This window comes from Danio rerio, chromosome 7 (assembly GCF_052040795.2).
Source record: "Danio rerio strain M-AB ecotype USA chromosome 7, GRCz13ab, whole genome shotgun sequence".
NCBI classification, from domain to species: Eukaryota; Metazoa; Chordata; class Actinopteri; order Cypriniformes; family Danionidae; genus Danio; species Danio rerio.
Window position 1 is genome coordinate 48,940,537 of NC_141027.1, and position 24,800 is coordinate 48,965,336.

Sequence of the window (24,800 nt, forward strand, 5' to 3'; positions counted from 1 at the left end):
ATTATTACCTTTTTGAATAATAGTATTGACTTGATTAACGCACCAAAAAAAGTTTCTTTAAAAACCATGAGCGCGCAGGGCAAACTTTATTACTCTACGCACATGAATCATACAAATCCAACCTTCAAATATTTTCTTTCTTTCTTTCTTTCTTTCTTTCTTTCTTTCTTTCTTTCTTTCTTTCTTTCTTTCTTTCTTTCCTTCCAGGGTTCATAAACAATTTTACTTCTAAAATTCCATGACTTTCCCAAGACTTGTCAAGTACATTTTCATGACATAATGTTTCATGTAATGTCTACAAATACATGGTAAATAATAAGAAAAACAATGACGTTCAAATTTATTACAGCATATGATAGAACACGCAACAATTTACTTTGTTTAAACTTATTTTTATATCTTTGTAAAATTGATCATGCTTACACGAAACTAACAATGTCAGAGCCAACTAACCTATATTTAAGTTGCACATCATATAATTTCAGCATCAATATCGCAATGTGTGCATCCGCAATAGACACATCGCAGGATATGCAATGTTGGAATTATAGTTTATTATAGAGTTTAATCATAATGGAGTAAAAGTATATCATCCGAATGCATTTTTAAAGAGATAGTTCACCCAAAAACTACTTACCATTTTCATTACACCCTTCACTTGTTTCAAACATTTATTCGTTTTCTTTTTCTTTTTCTTTTTTTTATAATGAGCACAAAAAAATATAATTGAATAACTCCTACAGTATTGAAACAAGTGAGGTGTGAGTACTGTAAATAGTGAGCAAATTTTAATCTTTGAGTGAATAGTCCCTTTAAGGCCTGTGACTGTGTGAACATTTTAATAGTTAAAATTTTAAGTCATCCGGCCACAAGAAATTTTTCGTAACTTTAATAAAGATTAAATAATATTCGTTGAAGACTATGCAGTGTTGATTATTCAATATCTGTACCTGAATAGTGAATACCTGAAAACTATCATTCACTTTATCTTTGCTATATTTTATTTATCTGTGCTTGTAAATTATTCAGTGGCGTAGCGCCAAATGCGGAGAACCCCCTGCAGGGATCACTGACGGGGCCCCCCTATTTGGGGGGTTGTGGAGGGGAAGCGATCACAAATTGAGCGGGGAAGGGAGGCGGGGTGGAGCGACAACGCGGGGAAGCCTTCACAAACTGAGGAGCGATCACAAACTGAAAGCGGCGAGAGCGTCAAAGTAGCCAGAAGTCATTCATTTTCAATGAGAATCGGCGTCGAGAGACAGCGCGGCGCGTCTTCTCCGGTGTGAGCGTCGAGGAGAGTTGAAATCAAGCTAACTTTATAGTATGAGCTATGTCGCGGTTCGGCGGCAAGCAATCAGAATGAGAGGTGTCCAGAGAACACAGAACCACAGTTGTTTCCAAGAGTTTGATTATTGTGGTTGCCGAATTTACAATTATTGAAAATCGCGACGACGCCGGGCCCCCAAATCACGCGGGCCCGTCCGCTACGCCACTGAATTTATTTGTTATATTGTTATATTATTGGAGATTCACTCCTCTACAAAATCCCCCCAATCAATCCAAATAAATCTGTTAAATCATCTGGTGAAATTGTACTCACATCGCAATATATATCACATAAATACATAATATCGTAGTGTCAGATTTTTCCAATATTGCAAAGCCCTAATTCAAGTATACAGATATTTAACTTAATATTAATATCAGATACTTAACTTAATAACTAATTTCCATGACTTGTAAGGTTTTTCTTTTTTGTAGGTTTTTCTTTTTTTCCAAAACTTTTCCAGGCCAGGAAAATACCATGTCAAAATTCCATTACTTTTCCGGGTTTTTTTATTACCATATAAACCCTTTCTTTCTTTCTTTCTTTCTTTCTTTCCTTCTTTCTTTTTTTTATGTAAACCTCCTTTCTGTGCAAACATTTCCTCAAAACAAACTTTAATTTCACCAAGTGAACCGAGAATAAATTAAATCAGTGGTCAATTCTCTTATCCCTTTAGTGGCTGTGCAGTTGTACAGTTCGTGTAAGTGGCATGAATGAAGTGTGTGCTGTACCACTACGGGTTGCAGGAAGCTGATGAAGGTACAGAAGCGTCCTCTCTCCTCCACCAGAGCCCGTCGCACCGCCTGCTTCTCCGTCTCCTCCATCAGCAGATACATGTCATTCACGTCCTGCATTGCACTGTCCAGCTGAGGCTGAAGATCCCCACGGCCTAAAGGGGGCGATAGAGAGCACAACAAAACAAAGGGAGGAGGAAAATAAAGTGGAGAATGAACAGAAACAGAAATGGTCAGAGAGGAATGAGAAAGACAATCAGAAAAAAATGAAAGAGACAAAAAAAAAAAGAGATGAAATACAACATAAGAAAGTCATTCTCGTTTCCGTCCTCCAACAAAACAAATATAATATGATCTAGTGCTGCCAAGTGATTAATCGTGATTAATCATATCCAAAATAAAAGTTTGTGTTTACATCATGGCTGTGTTCAAAATCCATAGTTCCATATAATATAGTCTGCTAAAAACAGTATGCGAGTCAAATGGGATGTCCGAATTCATAGAGTTAGAAAAACAGTATGCTAGAAGAACTCGGATGACCTACTACTTCTGGCAAGATTCTGAAGTGCGCATCCAATGGATGCTGCGATATCCCATGATGCCTACGAGACAATTCATGAAGGGGAGTGAAGCTATGCAACTGATGCGGGTGGGTCTTTACAAAACGTGAATTATTACAAAACGGCGGATGTAGTACAGTACGTCTGAGTTGCATTCATACTACTCACAATGATACTGTATAGAACATACTTTTCTAAAGATTGAGTCGTACATTTAAATTCAAATACATAACTGTGTAGTAGGCAGTTTTGGACGCTGCCCATAAGTTTGTGAGGACTGTGTGTATGCATTATGTGCATATAAATACACAAATGTGTCAATATTTTTGAGAAAATATTTATTTAAATAAAAATATTTGTATATAATACAAATTACATGTTAGACATATGCCCATATTTAGTAATTCAATATATTGTGATAATACAAATGCTCAATATTGATACTTTAATGTACTGTGAATAACTTAATAGGTGATTTATTGAGATTTGTTTTTATTGTAATAGAGTTAATAACTAATAAAATGGAGTTGTATTTTAATAAACTTTAACATATAACTTTGGCTATTCCTCACTGTTGATTTTAATTCATTAATTAAAATTATATAATAAACTATTGTGAAGTGTTTACATAGTGCTTTGTCATCCTTTTGCAATAGTTTCTGTTGAAAATCTTTATTTTCTCTGAACATGTACAGTGCTCAGCATATATGAGTACACCCCTGACAAATCTCTCTTTTAACTTCATATTTTTAATAGGAAGACATACAATATTATATTTGTGCATATACATTAGATTAGTCAGTACTGAAGCCAAATCTGGAGCTTATCTTACAAAATAACTTACAATAACGGTCAAAAAACTAATACACCCAAATTTATATGTTATAGAAAAATATTGAATACAAATTTTAAAAGAGGAAAAAACAAGAAGCAAAAAAAAAAATTGAAACATTTTGTTGAAATTTTGTAGGTTGTATTTTTTGCTTGAATTTAATTGTATTATCTTTCAATTTCTAAATATGTTTGGTGACTAAAATATTATTTTAAAAAATATATCTGTTTAATAATCTGTTTTGTTTAAATGCAACAGAGTACATTACCTAAAATCACTAAGAAATGGAGCAAAATATTCAAATATTCATTTTCAAAATGGGTTGTACACAATTATGCTGAGCACTCTATATGCAATAAGGCATTACACTAATTATTTTTTTGGTTATTAAACCTATTAAAGTAATCTTATTTGCAGCATGGGTCAAAATCTTCACACAAAGTTCGAGCAATTAATCAACAGTGATGGGAAAAACAAAGCTTTTCGAAGATTTGAAACAATTAAACCTATTGTTTTGCTAAAAATGCACTGTTTTGATGTGTTCAAAACAGCAAATGTTAGATCAAAACAGTGTCAATCCAACAAAAACTAAACATGCACTAGAACTGACTTTTTCAAACGTATAATCTATAAATACACGTATATTATCACCTAATATCATAAAATATTAAGTGTGTGCATAATTTGTGTTTTTCATAAACTTTCAAGGCTTATATTTTGTTTGTTTCATGGTAGGCTCTGCTAAACAGGCCCAGAGGAGACTAATAGCTATTATTAACTATTACTATTCTTTTTATTTTACAAATGTCTTAATAAAATGTCTACAAACTCTTAAAACTGACCCTAGATCATGTAACAACTATGAAACATGTTCAGTGATTCGCCATTGGGTGGCGATCTGAGTGAACCCCCATGTTTCATGTGGATTTTATGCTTTTACACAGGTCACCCCCAAGTGGAAAACTAACAAAACAGTTATGATGTAATTTAGCCCCGTTTACTGAGATCACGTGATCTTGCAAATTTGATAAGGGCTCAGAAAAATGATTCAAAACAAAAGATTTGTAAAGGTTTCAAAGCTTCATGTAGCAATGCTTTTGGAAACAGCTATCACTAATTAATAGCAGCAAGAAAAAAAATCATTTATACAGGCAGAAGCCTATTATATATATATATATATATATATATATATATATATATATATATATATATATATATATTTGTATGTATATAAATATTTGGGAAATATTTAAAAAATCAATAAATGTGGGGTGATAATTCTGATTTCAAAATGCATTTGTTTATATGTTACTATATTGTCGTATGAGTCTTCATAAATACAAATAAACATACAAAGCACACACACACCTACATATTAGGTGAATACAAACTTTTATTTCAAATGCGATTATTCACGACTAATCGGTTGACAGCACTAATGCGAACACTGAACGAAACAATCTACTGTACACTCCAACTAGCAGCTACACAAGAGATGGAGACAGACGCTTCTGAACTCTGAGCTCGCACATCTTCTACTCTTAATGAAACACATGGAGCCTCCCAGAGGAAGGTAAAAGGTTAACTCATGCAGACTAGTTTGTTAGAGATGTCGTGACCTTTGCTGAGGAAGCAAAGTCAACTATCTGCAGCAGAACTGCTTCCAGGAGCACAAGCAGCATGCATGCTGGGACGGCATCAGCAGATTCATGCACAAAGCAAAAAAAAAAACCCTCAGCTGTGGTAATGAGAGGAAACTGAAAGGCGGTGATCGTAAATCACTCAATGTGAGCCGTCAAGTCAAAATGTGATGTGGGGGTTAAATCCGATGGCCGCAGAACTGTCTGCAGATGTGTTCTTACGGACTCAAGGCCAGCTTAGGGCAAGACACTGCAGGTGTATAGGGTAAAAAAAAAAAACTCATATTCTGATATTTATCACTGTAGGACTTTCCAGTATGTGTCACTATCATTTGCATATATATATATTATATATATATATTATAAGTGATAGATGTTATTATGTTCTGGAGTATTTGAAAAACTTATCAGCGTATATATTTACCATGTCATTTTAAATGCATCCACATTTATGTAGTATTTCATATACGTCATAATTCTACTACATTACGGATATGTGTATTACTGGTTCTAGCCCATAGATTGTGTCCGTGTATGTGTCAAGACACGAGAGTCATGTTTTCTTTTCTCTCAGTTTGTTATTGTTCTGTTATTGAGTTTTAATAAACTAGTGTATCGTTACTCTGCCTAGTTTGTGGATGAACATTGTGTATGTGTACGCAATAAAAGTTCAAAAGTGGCTCGAATTGTATCCATCCAGCTGTCCCTGAAACTCTTTCAGCGGTGAATTTATTGAGGTACAGCAGTTAACTTAATAATAACTGAACAATCACCATACTCGGTTGATTTGACTACATTAAGAATTGCATATAAGTCATTATTATTTGTATTTTGTTTTCTAAAACATTGTTAAAATATGCAATCAGCTGTTACTTAGCCTCTTTGCCAGCCAATGTATTTGAACATGTCAGTGTTAACATAATCTTCAAATATGAGCTAGTTTTTAGATGCCTCAAACACAAAAATCTGAAAGTTTGGTAAAGTAAGGCTCAATTTATTTGAAATAATGGTTTTTACAGAGGGTATTTTGGCAATCTTTTTTTTATTTTAGAAAAAAAAAACTTTTCTTTCTAAAAATACTTTTCAGATAATCAGAAAAATTTTGCAGAATGATTCAAACAAAAATATGAAAGTTGGGTGAAGTCAGGTTCAATTTTTTTTACATACTCAAATGTTTTTTACACAAGGGATATATCTATTAATAAGTTATTTACAAACACAAATTTTCACTTTCACATTTATCACATTTATTTTATGTATGAATAAATATTTGTAGGGCGACATGGTGGTGCAGTGGGTAGCGCTGTTACCTCTTAGCAAGAAGGTAACTGGTCAGTTTGCATTAATGTGTGGAGTTTGCATGTTCACCCCGTGTTGCATGGGTTTCCTCTGTGTGCTCAGGTCATAATACAACAATTAATATACAGCAAGCATTTAATTTGGGCTGTTTTTTGCAGCTGGACATTGCTTTACAATGCCATTTATGGGTGAATATTAGCCAGTGGGGAAGTGTCTTTTGTCTTTCCCGCTGTGACTTATTTATGACCATTATCACTCCCACTCATACAGTATTCTGACCCAGACACAGACTTTACAAAATGTAAGTCATTGAAATGTTTTCTTTGAATGAGAGAACATAATTACTTTCACATAATTGTGTAGTAAATATTCTAGCCAACAAAACTGGTTACTCAAAATATTGTTCAGGCACATTCAGAGTGTTTTTAATTAATTAATTAATTTATTTTCTAAAAAAAAAAAAACGCAACCATGTACATCAGTATTTCTCACATATTGATGTAGCAGTTTTAACTGAATACAAAATATATATATACAGTATATATATATATATATATATATATATATATATATATATATATATATATATATATATATATATATATATATATATATATTAGCTGAAATAAGCAAAAAAGTGAGGGCATGTCAAAACATCTTGGGGGCCCCAAAATCACCTTATAGTCCCCAGAGGGTTAACATCAGATAGAATTATCTAAAGGATTATATATCTTGGAAAATATAGTGTTTCTGCCTGCAGTGTCTCACCTTAAAGGGCCATGCAGAGAGACGAAAGAGAAGAATCTAAACTTTGTGTGGAAAACCATACTTACCCTGCAGTTCTATAGAGTGATAGTAGAAGAAAAAGAGAGAGAACAACACCAAGGGAATCCAGGAGAGAGTAAAGGACAGAGAGAGAGAGAGAGGTAGAGAGAAAGAGAGGAGGGAGAGCACTGTGTTAGGGTTAGTATAAGGAAGCAATTCAGCTCATTTCACGGCCAGATTGTTTAAGAAAGGCCAAACCACCACAGCAAATTGAAAATAAAAAAGCCAAAAACATACGGTGGAAAGAGCTCAAACCAAAATCAAATAGGTAGTCTTTAACAAGATGCTTGGCTTGTATGGAAATAAAAAGGGAGCTTTTCCTTTAACACCGGAGTCTTCCTAGTAACACAGAGGATTGTCATCCTATCTTCAAAAGCAGAAATTATTGGCTGCTGGGATATGAACACAAACTGCTTAGCAAATGAGGTGAGAGTTGCGCTTCTGCATGTCAGCCAGCAGAGGGGGTTGCTTACATTGCAAAGGCTTGTTGGACGAACGGAAGGGATCAGTGATTTCACCAAGCACATTGTACATGCTCTGTGCAGTCGCTTCTGAGATTCAGCTGTCATTCTCAAAAATTAGAGGCACTAAAAACACATTTGACACTGATGGCAGAACAACAGCAGATTGTTCTTAAACGTTGTTCCATGCCTCCAGCTTTGACCTTGAGGAAATGCCCTTTGCTTATTCCAAACACATTTGTGCTCTGTAATAGTGCAGTGTTATGTAATACTGATCCATCATGTTGATCGACATTTAGTCATACTCTAGTATAGGTATTTTCCTAGTATTTTTAGTATTTTCAAACTGAGGTCTAGGGAGCAAGGGAGTATTTTAAGAATAATTTAAAAATACTAGGAGAATACCAAGTATATACATACATAGATTGACTCATTATTAATTAAAACAATATTAAAACAATATATTAAAATTCTTTATGTAACTAAAATAAGTAAGTAAATAACTCATAAGAACTTTTTTACAATGTTTTCACAGGGTTATACATTATAAGATAGCAGAGCCTCATGATTAGGCTCATGTTTGGGGTTCCATGACATCTTACAGATTGAAAACCCATGTGATAGATGTCGTGTGTATTGTTTGTCGGTGCTACTATAAAAAATGTTCATTGAAATATCTAATCCATCCATATTTGTGGTTATTCTGATAAAGCAGTGAAGAGAAGGTTTGTTACCTTTCCTGGCTTTCTTCTGTAATTTCATTGTGTCTGAAGATTTCTTCTTGATTTCATGGCGAGAACGTTTGTACTCTGTAGAGAAATGAATATGAATATGAAATGAAAAAAAAAAAAAAAAAAAAGAAATAATAGATTTAGGAAATTCAAAGTCATGATTGTATAAACTATACAGGAATGTCTGGAAACAAAGTCATAATAGCAAACCCCATCATATGTTCAATTAATTACTGTTTAAACTGTTTTAGATGTTTAAATAAAAGTCATATATAATAACCTTTTCATAAAAGTGAGAATATTTTAGGGCTGCTCAATATATCTTTTCAGCGTCGATATCTCATGCGCATTTGCAACAGTCACATCACAAAGATATGTCAAACTGAATTGGTAAACCAGGAGCTACAGAATTGTATTCAATTCCTGTATTTATATGGAATTTATATAACTTAAATTGATGTAAAAGATGTAAAAATGTGATGTGTTTCTAGTCCAAATATCTACATTTTCTAGCGAAAACAAGATTATTTCACTTACCCCACTAGCAGATAATTTCCTTAAAACAAGCAAAAAACTCTTAATTTTCAGTTATTTTTTTCTGACTGTAAAAACGAAACAATATTTTTACTTCATCTACATACTTTTTTTGATATTTGGGCTAGACAAAAAGACAAAACAAAGTAAGAAAAGCATTTTTTGCATTTTGATTATTTAATTATAGTACCCCCAAATACTGTTACGCCCCATTCACACAGTGCATCAGTCTCAACGCTACCCATTCACTTTGAATTTCTCAGCCAATCAGATCTCTTCATACAAATACACCAGCTCAGACAGCCTATTGCGGACTTATTTCATTGGCTGATGCTGCTATGACGATCACATCAACCCCAACTTCAGAAACGCCCTCTGTCAAATGTTGGTGATGAAACCCTGTGTGAATGCAGAGTTAAGACTTCCCAAAAAGTCTATGAATAGAGCTATTCAAATAATAGCCTGAAACTGCATTAATATCACAATATTCATCGCAGAAAAATAAAATATTGCAATACCAGATTTTGGCAATACCATGCAGCTATAGTATATTTCTTTTTTTAAACATTGCTATTTTATTAAAATTACAAAACACAAGAGTTCTGAGTATTGGTCAAATGAATTGCATGCATTTCAGCATTCACTACTTTTTCACTTGCCTTTGAATATGTGTGTTTCTTATGCCAATCAGCTTTCTGCTAACAAAACCATGACTTTTTTTAAAGGAAAATCTTAACTTTTATATAGACACGTCTTTCAAACCATTAAAAGTTTCATTAATATAAAAAAAAACTTTGCTCTTCCTGTTTACTGGACAAATTGAGGTAGAAACCTTCACGAATGACCTAGTAACTAGGACATTTAATGGGCTATATATTAGACAAAAAGGATCATATTTTAGGGCAACGACTTCAGATAATATAATGACAGACATTCAAATCTTTATTCTAAAACCTCAATAAAAACTCTGAATGCAAATATGACGTAACAAAAATTTTAATTGGTATAAATGAATAGTTAAAATGACAGCTATTGCCCTTCTAGCAGTTCTGGTAGTCCTATTGTGTACTAAATGCTAGGTTTTTAAACATATATGTAGTTTATGTCTCTTTAAAATACATCCAAAAGTGTAGATATGATTAGTTCATGTCCCTACACATGACGCTGAGCAAAACAAACTGCGATTGGTTGCTTTACTTGTCAATCACATGGTCTCTGTGTGGTTTTAGGCCAATAAAAACAGCGGAAGAGCTCATGGCTGACCAGGCCTGATGTAGTGTGCATAAAAAGTGCTTAGTCACCTTTGGCGTGGTCTTTGTCCAGTTGATTGGCTGTCTTCTTCCAGTCCTCAATGCGGTCCTGTAGAGGAGTGATCAGGCTCTCCATCAAAGCACTGGCAGAAACAAAGAGAGGATCATGTTCTCAGACATTCATAGCCGAGTCAGAGGTTCTCATTCAATTACAGAGGGATATGAACATTCACAAGGAAATATCACAAACCCTGTGGGGGGTTCAGACCATGAGAAATGAAAGCTTTGGTTTACAGTGTGGCTGAGGCGTCCATTCATTACGCTGTCAGAGGGAATTGTCTGCAGATGTCCTCTAATGAAGTGTGAAAACCGTGTGCATTTGTGTTTTCGTGTCAGGCCAGTGTCTGTTGACTTTGAGAGCGAGTCTGCCATTATAATGTGCTCACGTTTCTGAACGACTGGGCTTAGTTTCTTGCTATTCACAACAAAAAATACATGCACACTTAAACATTTACAGTATGTACCATTTTGAAAATTTAATTTATTATTCAAAGAGTGTGTGACTAAATATAAGTCTGAGAAGGGTTAAAAAGCTCTGGGAAAACAAAAAAAAATTAAATAAACTCATCACTATTCATTATAAATAAATAAATAAATAAATAAATAAATAAATGTAGCCTGGTCATCACAAAAGGAAAAGAAAAGAATAAAGGAACAAAATTTAAACTAAACTGTAACTAAAATAAACTAATACACATCAAACCCAACCAAACAAAACAATAAAAAAAAACTGGTCAACCAGGGGGCTGTTTCATAAAAGTCGTTTAGAAAAGCGGAGATTTAAAGTCAAAAAAACGAACTTTAATGAGCCGAACTAAACGTCCACGCTTAAATTGGTTCCATAACATCAAGTTGAAGATCATTTAAACCAGCTAATCTTAGTTCAATTTAAATAATCTAGATAACAGCTTGTGCACATTACTGTCGTGAAACCCTGAAGCTCAAGCATAGATTCATCGATTATGTTGTGTGCCACCAAGGCAACTACGAGAATTGAAAGAGGTCTGAAATGAGATACAGCTATGTTAACAGCGAGTGAGCAGTGTGTGTTTTCAAAGTTCAAACATATAATAATTTAAGCAATTAAAAACTACGACTTGCAACAAAGCAAGAGAGAAGGCTGACAGGATATTGCAGATTTTCAAATATGGGTAATTTTTTAGGCCTATAAACGCTTATTTAAATATGTGTCACAATACATTGAAATTGTGCTTGCGAGCGTGAGAGAGAAAAAAAGAGAAAATGCTTGCTTACTGCTAATTGTTGCTTGCAAGGAAAAGTTTTAAAACATTGCAGACTAACTGTAACATGCAAAAGTTTAAAATGATGGTAACAAGGACCATGCACGCACAAGTGGCATAAATATCTTTAAAATAAAGTGAGGCTACTGCTTGGCCCAGATCCAACTCCCAATTATTGCCATGAAAAGGATTTTTGGATAAAATTTGGAACTAATCTAACAAAAAATAAACTGAAGATTAGTATGTTGTTGGGGGAAAATATTAAATAAGATTTTAATAAACAGGAAAAAAAAGGTATTTAAATGTAAATATCATTCTTTTCTAAAAGCTGTTTAGTGTATATATATATATATATATATATATATATATATATATATATATATATATATATATATATATATATATATATATATATATATATATATATTTTTTTTTTTTTTACTATGAAGTGACTATTAAGTTTTAATCATTACTATGAGGTTAAGTTAATTGAAATGGCATTAAATTACGGCAGGTGAACGTTAACATTACTTTAATTAAGCATGAACTTATCTTAGACTGAGAGTTAACCTGCCCCGGTAAATTTGATTTATGGAACCAAATCTGCCATTAATAAACCTGACTTACCAAAATAAGCCTGGCTTTTTCTCCTAGCTTGGTTTATGGAACAGGCCCCTGGTCATTACCAAAGCAAACCTAACACAAACAAATCTAAAACAGCAATTAATAATCTAAAATTGTTATTTTTAATAAAAAACTAAAACAGTAAATCATACAAAATATAATAAAAAATATAAATATAAAATGAAATGCAGATTAGTTCTTTTTAATAAAAATATATTATTATTGCTATTATTATTATTATTATTATTATTATTTTTAGTAGTAGTAGTAGTAGTAGTAGTACTATTAATGATATAAAAATAAATAGATATTCATTAAATTGAATTAAATAAATATTTTTTTTATTTCATTCTTTCATTTTCTTGTCGGCTTAGTCCCATTATTCATCCGGGGTCACCACAGCAGAATGAACCGCCAACTTATCCAGCAAGTTTTTACGCAGCAGATCCCCTTCCAGCCGCAACCCATTGCTGGGAAACATCCACACACACATTTACACACACACTCATACACCACGGACAATTTAGCCTACCCAATTCACTTGTACCACATGTCTTTGGACTGTGGGGGAAACCAGAGCACCCGGAGGAAACCCACGCGAAGGCAGGGAGAACATGCAAACTCCACACAGAAACGCCAACTGAGCCGAGGTTCGAACCAGCGACCCAGCGACCCAGCGACCTTCTTGCTGTGAGTTGACAGCACTACCCACTGCGCCACTGCCTTGCCATTTTTTATAATTAAATTAAATTAAATTAAATTGATTTATTAATTTCATTTCAATTAATACTGTTTTGAAAATAAGCAGTCAGAATACGGTTTTCTAGAGAGGATAAAATAAATACTGAAAAATTGACACTAAAAAAATAACATATGGTAGTGCTCTAGCATTTGTTGTGTATAAACTTATTTATTTGTGCTGTATGTAAGTTTCTATACTCATACACATAAAGCATATGACATGAGGAGTATGGTCATACTTAGTAAAATGGCGTAGTTTTGCCTCAATGCTGCGATGCCTCATACACATGCGGGTCAGCGCTGATCCGATGTCTCTTGTGGCACCTGCAATGACACAAATTATGGAAAAACTGTCAGAACAACACTTAAATCACACAACAGAAACACTTATAGTGCAGCTAAATGAAGAAAACAGTGTCTAAAGTCCAACATATTCAAAATAAATTGTTTTATTTACAAGAATGTTACAAACTACAAAATGTACAAGTGTTCAAGCCATTTAAAGTGCAGATAGTCGTTTAATTTAACAGACATAAAGTGTGTGACAAGGAACCACAGCATAAATTAGGCTATTTTTAGGAGCAGTTTAAAAAAAGTGCAGGTTGGAAAATCCTGACCTCAGTATTTATAAGAGGCAGTGAGTTTTCTTCCAAAGAAGGTGGCCTGGACAGCTATTACTTTCCTAAAGTGTTTACATGTCAAACTGAATTGTTGAACTGAGAAGTCGGTAAGTGTTGCTGGAACTGCACTAAAGCCTTTCACATTTCTCTGTAACACGTTCAATCTTCAATCTAGGACATTTATATTACTTTATAATATCTGTGAAAGAAAACAAAAACTGATATATTTCAAATACTGTCAAAGAAATGTTTAAAGTCCATTTAAAATCAAAGGTTACAATGTTTATTTTGCTAGCTTACATTGTTATTCTTAAAGTAGACTAATCTAGATAGTAAGATAGACTAATAGTAAGTTAATCTAATGAAAAAAAAAGTTTGTTTTGGTAATCTTCAATGAAAGTTTGACCATTTTCTTAGCATTTGGAGTGGCGCCTTCTCTGTTGACCTCAACCTGAGGGCTTTCATAGTAATTGCATATTATTACCAAAGCCAATAGACGACAAGCCGGAAATCATTAGCCAAAAAGGTGTAATGCCAATGCTAACACCAGTACATGAGGTAGGAGACCAGAGGTGATGTCCTGACATTTTATCCTACCCATCAGATTATGCTACCGACAGTGGTTCTGAGTTTGGGGTTAGGAATTAGGTAGGTTGGGGCAATATTAAAGCTTCATATCACACTATTTCAAATTAAAATTTACACTCGTAGCAAAATCTGATGCGTAGCATATTGTGTCATCAAAATGTGCTACCGACTTTTTGAATAGGAGGACAATCTGACAAGGACAAATCGACAGAACTGTGGTTTTGTTTTAATAGAAGTCAATGAAGGAGAGTCGTTATTACATGGAATAAACAGCTTTTGAGAGGAAATATCTTGTCATTTAATCAATCGAAAGCCTGCTTGCTCATTTTAACCATGTTTTACACTTAACAACACATTCATAGTGAATCAAATGTATATGGTACCCTAATAAAAATCTTATTTTTTAAAGAGAAGGCAGGGTAGGGAACGCTGTGTCAGCTAGGTCTGTCAACTGTGTGTGAATGCTGACCAGTAAAGTTAATGTCGTGATATATCATTGGCTGAGGTGCCTCTGGGAACCCATGTTAGCCATTACACTTTTTTTAAATAGTGAGTAATACACAAATTTTCATCTCCATATAGTTTCGGAAATCTTTGTTAATACTCTCTACAGTATATAATATTGAATAGTTTATAATATAGAATAAAACATAAATAGTTTTTAATGAAGTTATGATGTGCTATAGAAAGCTCCGCCCCCTGCTTAATATTCCTCTTCAGTTGTAAGTACATCAAGATTTTAAAATAAAAGTCTCAGCAATTTCTGGTTCAATCTAGCTGACTTTAAAGTGATAATGTGCAAACTAACAAACTAAATGTATGTGCTTAAGTGAGGATTTTCCCAATGAACATTAAACATATATGCCTCTATCACTAGCAGAGAATGACTTACACATTCGCTCTCCACATCGCTACTTTCTGCTTATTATTAGTGTGGTGAACATCTATTCCAGCATTAAATCCTGATCTGTATGACCTCAGATCCTCAGGACCAGACCAGGGAGGGAGAATGAGCCAGATTAGAGCAGTTCAGTATAATCTAGGCCTTATGGGGTTAATCTAGGCCTGAGTCAAAAAGACAAGTGTGACCCTGGAGCATAAAACAAGCCATAAAGGTAAGGGTTTTGCCATTGGAGATTTATAAATCATCTGACAAGTGAATGAACAAGGTTTCTATTGATGTGTGGTTTGTAAGAGTAAGACAATGTTTTGGCCGAAATACAACCATTTCAAATCTGGAATCTGAGAGTTCAAAACAATTCATCATTAAAAGTTGTAAAGTAAGTTCTAAGCAATGCAAATTTCTGGCCACAAACAACATTTTTAAATATTTGCAGTGGAAAATGTATAAAATATTTTTATTGAGCATGATCTTTACTATTTATTTAAATGATTTTGGGCATAATACACTAATCAATAATTTGGACCCATTTATGCAGTTGAAGTCAGATTTATTAGCCCCCATGTTTATTTATTTCCTCAATTTCTGTTTAACGGATTGAAGATATTTTTTTTTTGCACTTTTCTAAACATGATAGTTTTAATAACTCATTTCTAATAACTGATTTGTTTGATCTTTGTCATGATGACAGTAAATATTATTTTACTAGATATTTTCATATACAGCTTAAAATGACATTTAAAGGCTTAACTAGGTTAATTAGGTTAACTAGGCAGGTCAGGGTAATTAGGCAAGTTATTGTATAACGATGGACTGTTCTGTACACAACAGAAGAAATATAGCTTAAAGGGCATAATCATTTTGACCTTAAAATCGTGTTTAAAAAATTTAAAACTGCATTTATTCTTGCCGAAATAAAACAAATGAGACTTTCTCCTGAAGAAAAAAAAATATGATCAGACATACTGTGAACATTTCATTGCTCTGTTAAACATCATTTATGAAATATTTTAAAAAAATAATAATAATTCAAAGGGGGCTAATAATTCTGACTTCAACTGTATATATATTTTTAGGTTACTGACAAACATATACCTGCGCAACACTCAAAAGCTTCCATTGCACTTTCGTATCTCCTGATTCTGTTCCTAACAATGCTTTCAGCAAGTGTCCACAATGCTTTCCCATACTGTCTTTTGACTCTATAGATGAGACATTTGTTCTCCATTTAAGATCTCTGTTTTACTTTTTTATGTAGATTTAAATGACTGTCAAAAACACCCTTAAAAAGCAAGCTGGTAAAGTTTGTTTTGATAATGTTCAGGTTTGCCTGTCATTTACTGGTTCTCGCTGGTCCTTTGCTGGTCAAGATCAGAATATGAATCAGAAAATGATCAGAAAGTTCATTAAAGCTTAAAATAAAGTATTGAAATGTTCAAAACTAGTTCAAGCTCAAAATAAGAATTATAGCGTTTTGAAACATCAGGATTTCTAATAAAACTTTTAATTTAATGTCATAACTAATCTGGACATGTTCTTTAACATGAGCGCTGAATAGATTGCGTGTCCATTATTCACAGGAGTGATAATGAATAAAGAAATGTTGAGTAAGACTGACTGACTGAGATGTTTGTCTCCAACGACTTTGAAGAGACTCCCTAAAGATCTGAGCATTAGATATGCAAGTCTAAAATGTATATTTAATGATGTGCAGGAGCAACTGAAAGAAAAATAAAGACATTTCTCAACGGAAAAAAAATATATATTGTGAATTATTCTCAACATGCTGCTGGTTTAAAAAAAATAAATAAATAAATACTGAAAGATACAGCAGTGCCAATCATTTTGTCCTTGTACTTAGAGTCAAACACATTCATATCAAAATTCAGCATTTAACACTATTAAGACACTATTAAGTGCTTCATTGCTTGAATTTGTTAACAAAATACCCAGAAATATTTGCAAAAACTAAAATGCAACCATAATAAATGTTTAACTAATTATGAGGATGGAAATGTTTCATTTAAAAAAAAAAAAAAGTATATATATACAGTATATATATATATATATATATATATATATATATATATATATATATATATATATATATATATATATACATACATACATATATTTATATATATATATAATATATATATATATATTTTTTTTTTTTTTTTTTTTTTTAATGAAACATTTCCATCCTCATAAATAGTTAAACATTTATTATGGTTGCATTTTAGTTTTTGCAAATATTTCTGGGTATTTTGTTAACAAATTCAAGCAATATATATATATATATAGTATTGAAAACTGTATAATATAATGCCAAATATACAAACCTTTATATAAAAAATCTGTCAAATATTATATAAATGACCACTGATGAATCTGCAAATGCATTTAAAGTTCCCTTCGTATATTTTTGCAACACACTTGAAATAACTCACACAAATGAAATATTTAGTAGATATACATTACATAACATAAATAAGTCAACAAAACTACTGTGTATCATTAAAAACAGTAAACTTTCAAAAGCATTATATGTAAAACCGATAGACAAACATAGGAAATACACAGAACAAGCAGACAGCTTTAACATGACAGTCACTATGGTGTCTATTATGCATTGCCATTTTATGGCAATGTGTTCACTAACACAGATTTTCTGCGTGACTGCTCTTAGGACATCGACTTAAACATGCATGTATGCATACAGGCATACACATTCGCGCGCGCACACACATACACAGAAGAGTACACATGCATGCAAACAGCGTTTCTCCAATGAGAGTCTCCAGAGTAGCTCCATTCATAATTAACACATTCCTGCCTCGTGCCTGCTGTTCTACCCAGCAACCATTCATTAATCCATCCCACAAACACACACAGCAGAGTGAGATGATACACTGTCTAATGTCAAAGTGCCATCGTACCTTAAGATAGTGAGAGAAAACCGTGAAAGACAAAGAGGAGTGAGAAAGTGTGAGAACGGAAAAGGAGCGAGGTATTCTTCACACATTTTAATTGCTACTGAAATCAGACTTTCTTGAGGAAAGCCAATGCATTACCATGCACTGGTGACGTTTGTGGTGTTAGTGTCCAATCATGTCACTCACATAAAACCCACCCCTTTCCTTCAGTTTTCACATGCAGACCTGTCTTCGTTTAGTCAATGGAGTGTTCCTGACCTACATTTTTATCTACTTTTCTTGGATGAATATTACGATGTGAAAGAAAGCATTTATTGCTACTTCTGTGTCATTAATGTTAAAGATATGTACTAGCATTTACTCAACACTATCATCCTAAAGTTTGCCATCTTGTACACATCGAACAAATGTGTATACAGTATATATCTTAATAGTAAAATAGTATAAACATATATAAAAAAGGGTCATGTGGTATATCATTTCATTTGTCAATTCATAAACAAACATTTAAAGATTTTGCATCTTTTTCAAATAATTTCCCTCTTTTGAATGTGCATAAAAAAATAAATAAATAAAAAATCATCTATTGCATTGTGACTTTAAAGGAGGCATGTCATGACATGTGTTTGTGCTATAATTGGGTCCCTGGTGCATCTACTAACTGAGAATATGTGTATAAATGACAATCCAGTTACTGTAAACTTTGCTTGAGAAGGCCTATTTCTGCAAGCATGGGGAAAAATGCATTATTCAGATTTTGTTCCAGCTAATGTGGCCAATGTTAACATTGTCTTCTACTACATTCATGGAGTTTACAACTGTGTTTTGTTTTTTTACAAAAATACATAATGTCAATAAAATCCATACTCACATTTATTATGCAAGTTATGATCAGGTAACACTTTATCTGTAATGTTTCTGTAAATTTAAGGGAATTGTACTAATATTGTAATGAAACTGTTAGGACACTAAGTCAATGTAGTGCCATATATACTTGCAGAATAAAATAAAGTTTTGCAAACAAAAAAATAAAGTATTGAGCAAAAATAAATAAATAAATGAAAATCTAAAAAAAAATCAAAGCAAAAATTTATTTTTGAGAAATAAAAATGTATTTTGCTAACAAAAATAAAGAACTGCAAAAGGAAAATTAAGTTATGAACAAAAATATTTGCAATTGAAAAAAATAATAATAATATTATTATATTATTATAATAATATTAAACCCCTATTGATTTTTTTTTTTTTTTTTTATTTCTCAAATGATGTTTAACAGAGCAAGAGAATTTTCACGGTATGTCTGCTAATATTTTTTCTTCTGGAGAAAGTCTCATTTGTTTTATTTTGGCTAGAATAAAAGCAGTTTTTAATTTAAAAAAAAAATTTAAGGACAAAATTATTGACCCCTTTAAGCTCTATTTTTTCGATGGTCTACAGAACAAATCATCGTTATACAATAACTTGCTTAATTACCCTAACCTGCCTAGTTAACCTAATTAACCCAGTTAAACCTTTAAATGTCACTTTAAGCTGTATAGAAGTGTCTTAAAAAATGTCTAGTATAATATTATTTACTGTCATCATGGCAAAGATAAAATATATCAGTTATTAGAAATGAGTTATTAAAATTATTAGGTTTAGAAATGTCTTGGAAAAATATTCTTTCTGTTAAACAAAAACTTTGAAAAAAAAAAGATAAACAGGTGGAGCTAATAATTCGGGGGGGGGGGGGGGGGGGTGGGGGGGGGGGGTTAATATTTTTATATTTGGCAAAATATTTTATAGCATTGCCTTTAAAAACCACCGTCCAGTGAATTGCAATGCTCAATTTAATTTGCTTTTTAGTCAACTGTAGGGATGCTATTTTCACTTAGCACTTTGTTTCAGCGCACTTCACTGTGTGGCCAAGGGGATTTGAAAAGGGGGTGGAGTCAAGGGATCTTGGGCGTTTATGGCAGGCCTGGACCTACAGTGCTGTAAGACCACCTCGATGATACGGTCTCTTTAGAGATGACTTTGCTTAAATAAAGGCAGGCCCAGGTAGTAACATTCTACTCACACCAGTGTAATCATACGTTTCAGGGACCAGCCAAGGCTAATCACACTGGTGTGATTGTACATGTTCACCAAAACTGTGTGTCTGTTCTAACACTCAAACAGTGACAACTTTAACAAGCTACAATGAATGCTTTAAATGTTTCTTAAGACGAAACTTCACACATAATGAGGATACCAGACATTTATTTTATATCATATATAATATTTCCCTTATACTTGCTATGTTCTCCAATTGCGTGCCTATGGCAAACCTTTTCATAGAAACCATGATGTGTGTGCTAACGTTTGTGCTGGCCACTTGAGATGTCCATCCCAGCGTGTGCTCTGAAGTGGTGTAGTGCTGTTAGTGCAGTAATCTGTACAGAGTGGCAGTATTCACACAGTGCTGTCGCCTCCATCTGTTACAGCAGCCTGTGTTTACTGTTGGCCTCAATGCTAAGACCCACACGGCAACATTAGTCCCCGAATATTGATTTTTCACATGCCATTTAGTCACTACTATGTGAAAATGACCATCCAGAGAAAAGATGAGTTGAAGGAAAGCAGAAAAAGAGGACAAACACAAAGAAAGGTACAAAAAAGTAAATGAATTCATACCTAATCACTCTATCAGTGTTATCAAAACTTTACTATGATTTTACCAAACACACCATCAAAACAATTAAAATATAAATCATATATTGCATACATACAATATAATACTATAGTTTTTGTATCATATACTATAAATGTGCTCTTGATGAGTATAAGAGAATCTCAAAAAGTTCATAAAATATGACCCCAAACTTTTGAGTAGTGTACACAGGAAGAGAGAAAAAAATAAATGTATTATGAAAATTATATTTCTCATACAGCATTTACAACAGTAAATTGATCAATCATTAATCAAAAATATAGTCAATACAGTTTATTAAATAAGACAATCTATTAATCATGATTATTTTTTAAGGATGGAACAAACAATTATAATAAGTTTTCATTATTATTTTTTTCCGAACAATATAATATAATCACAATATAATCTGTTTTTATTTAATTTTATATAAAAAAATACAGTGTATAGTTTTTATAGTTCTGATTTTTTGTCACATTTATATATAAACACTTGGTATGAAAAATTGTTTTGAGCAGCTTAAAAAAATAAAAAATAAAAAAAATTGTTCAGTGGTTCAGTGTTGCTTCTATTAGTATGCAGCTCTTCAGTGTTTATCCTTTAACTCGTAGAAATCTGATCTCAACATCCTAAAAACCAAAAAGATTAACAGTATAAATTTGATAGAGTTTACCATAAAACAAAGAGTTTCAAACCACTGAAAAGCAATCTACACTTATTTTTGGCTTGATTTTGTTTGAAATTATATGACAACAGTGCTGATGGCACACCAAGGGCTGGGCGATAAAATTGGTATCGGTTTTTATTAAGTTTGGTATGCAGTTTCGGTATGAAGCGCTTTAGTTTTATTAAAATGTGGCTGCTGAGCGCGTGCCTTGGAAGCAATGCAGATAAGCTGATAACGAAAACGAGTGCAGTGACTAACAGTAGGGAGGAGATTGTAAATAAATAAAAAAATGTAAGGATGTCGCCAGAGTGGCAGGTTTCTTTTCTTGTGCATACCAGCCACTAGTTTCTCATCTAAGATTTTAGCATAGTACTAATGTAGTCAATCAACTTTTGTAATGTTGCAGTATGTGTTTGAATAATGATGGTTAGTTTCTTTACTTGACAGCTCAGATTTGATAATCATAATTTATTTTGTTTGCAGAGTTTGAGGTTAACTGTATCATTATTATTCACACCTTTAAGTTTGCTTTGATTGCTCAGTGTTTACACTATACCATTGCACACACTTTATAATTTTATGTTCATCAAGTTTAAGAAGTATTCAATAATATTGATACCAAATGATATGAAACATGATATGTTGATAATTTAACACCCTAACCATTACTGACCGTAACAAATACACAGATCCTCCATCTGTGCACTCCATATCCACCTATTCAAGATCAGAATATGTTTTCCTGCAGACCAGCACCCGATAATAACCATGCGTTTCTGTGTCAACATGTACTTTTTGATCAGTTTCCATCATTCGACATTTGAGACAAAAATGGATGAGATCTGCCTGTTGGGAATTCCTTCTGTGGCTTCCAAACTTAATTGAATAGAGTAACTGGATAAACAGGGCCATTTACTTGGCTGACGATCAGCAGAGAGACATACAGAGCACTTACACAACAGAGAAAAGAGAGAGAGAGAGAGAGAGAGAGAGAGAGAGAGAGAGAGAGAGAGAAAGAGAGAGAGAGAGAGTCTATAATGTTGAGCTGAGCTTTTAGAAATAGCTGGTCTACAGGTGCATTTACTCAACAGTATCATTGTTGATTTTGCTGTCTCATTGTTCACAAATAAAACCTGAAGATGGTAGCAACGGGCACACATAATAACCAATTTTAAGCATGAAGAAGACAATATACTGTAATAGCAATTCTTAGTAAAACAATGCTGTATTATAATACTAAAAAAATACAACTTCTGTGTATTTTGTAAAATGCAAACTATTACAAAACAAAGGGAATGCTGATCTCAACAGACATGCACTGAAAAAAAATAAATATTCATTGGATATAATATTTTGTTTAAGGCCAGTGATTTCAAACTATTTATATGGCCTATTGAATTTAAACAAACTAAATTAAGTAACGTTGAACTTAATCTGTTTGTTTAAAGTCAGCCCATAAAAATTACCTTAAAAATGTAGCAAATCCAATGAATCATTTTATCCAATGAATCAATGAGTATCATGAGCAAATTCATCCTTCAGTTCACATAAAAAACATGCTTTATCATTGGGTCCAAAAAACAATATTGGCACTACTGCATGGGTTGCATCATGCTGCACTGGTCCACCACTTGAAGCCCAATGTAAAAGTAAAAAGGTCATCATAAGCAGAATGCAGTAATGAATGGAAACACAACCTTGTAGAAGAGAGTGACGAGCGAGTGTTTTTACTCTCTGAATGGGCACTGTAGAGCCTCGCTGCTGTTTCCAGGGCAACAGATGGTGGATGAGACATGTGGAGCAGTGCAGGTCTCTGGACTGATAGACAGACAGGCCCGGGAGTGGTGCAAAAATCAATCAGTCTGCTCAGAATGACAGGACAGATGACAGGGCACTGAACTGCTCCTCAGGATTCGTAAACACAAGCCTTTTTTTTTTTTTTTAAGCTGATTCCGTTTTTTGCACATTTGCAAGATACAATTAGATGCAGCAACAAAGAAAAATTTATTTAACAAAAAGCATTTACCAATTATAATTAATGGGTGTTTTTGATTTTTTTTAAGCTTTCAAAATGTATTATTGATCTTGATCTCTGATTTTGATGTTGAAAAGATTAACAATGTGATTTTTTTTTGACATTATGTAGTTTTCCTGGTTGGTGATGTAAACTATAGTATAAAATTGGTAATAAGATGCCAATATCTGTTTTTACTTCATTTTGAATTTATAATATTCATTTTATATTAGTTATAGATTATATTTCTGATTCAAAATATTGTTTCGTACTGCTGAATTAAACAAAAACAAACGTCTCTTTATTAAACTGTTATTTAAAGAGTTCACACTTAGCTGATTATTGATTATAAAGCTAGTTTGGCATGCTGTCCCGGGAGAGTGCACTGAGCTTATTAGATCCTCAAGCCTGGAGCTCCTACCCCTTTGCAAGGCGAGAGGGGAGTTTGAGCTCATGTACAATAAATCTCAAGAACTCCACTGCTGTCGTAGCTAATGAACAAATAGTGATAGCTGTTAAGAGATAACTTCTTACTAGGAGTTCTTGTCTATGGTGTCGATTTGGATCAGTCAATTAACTTAAATTGCATGTTTCGGAAGGAGGGAGGAAAACGGGGAACCCGGGGAAACCCACGTGAGCACAGGGAGACCGTATATACTCCACACAGAAATGTCGGCTGCCTTGGTAAGGCCTAGAACCAGTGACGTTCTTGCTGTAAGGCAACAGTGCTAACCACTGGGCCACCATGCCACCCATCTAGGAGAGGAGGAGGAGAAGGGGTGGAAGGGGGGATTCTTTAAAACGAAGATGGCTGTTATATGGAACTTAGGATATTTATAGTGCCTTATGAATCATCTGATTGGTGAATCATAAATTGGTAAATACGGGACCAGCCGCAAGCAATCACAAATGTGATGCTTACGAAATTAGTTTATAAATAAAATTCACAAAAAGTTTCATTTCCATCATGAAAAAAGGTCAAAATAATCAATTGGAATTAAAATGAACTCTAAAAACGGTCACGTTCGCCAGCAATCTATGCCTGGGAAGATCGCTGGTGAACTACAAATCAGTAACAAACTACAAATCCCTACATGCCGCTATACCTGTGTCCACTTTCCAATAATCACACACACGCAGCTGAAACCTGTCATCAAGGATTGTTTGGACTATATATACACCCTGCAGACGTTAGTTTGGGACTGAGTCTTTCTGTCACGTGGGACTGCTTAAGAGGTAAAGACAAAGGGATAGGAACCAAGTGCATTTAATGGTTGGATTGCTGTGCAGATAAACAGGTGATTAATAAAGAGACATCCAAAGTCATATTCGTACAGGCATAAGGTCACACAAAAGTCAGCCATCCAAATACATCGATCCAATAAACAAACAAATAAAACAAGACACTAAGTGAAGTTTATTCATAAACTAATTTCGAGAGGATCACGTGATTATGATTGAGCACGGCTGGTTATGTATCAGCATGCATGATCCACCAATCAGGCCATTCCTAACCCACTTTAAAGAGCCAGGGTATTTTCACT

The 24,800-nt window shown here is 33.4% G+C and overlaps 1 protein-coding gene across 18 annotated transcripts in view; it reads right to left on the reverse strand.

Annotated features, from left to right (window-relative positions):
* mtss2b (MTSS I-BAR domain containing 2b) overlaps positions 1-24,800 on the reverse strand; it is a 196,974-nt gene that overhangs the window by 19,769 nt on the left and 152,405 nt on the right. For all 18 annotated transcript variants that reach the window (XM_087261823.1, XM_087261817.1, XM_087261810.1 and 15 more), the window contains 4 exons: positions 13,099-13,183; positions 10,245-10,336; positions 8,413-8,487; positions 2,059-2,216 (listed from right to left, as the gene is read on the reverse strand). In XM_087261823.1, coding sequence (XP_087117949.1) covers positions 2,059-2,216; positions 8,413-8,487; positions 10,245-10,336; positions 13,099-13,183 — 410 coding nt within the window. The remainder of the gene's footprint in view (positions 1-2,058; positions 2,217-8,412; positions 8,488-10,244; positions 10,337-13,098; positions 13,184-24,800) is intronic.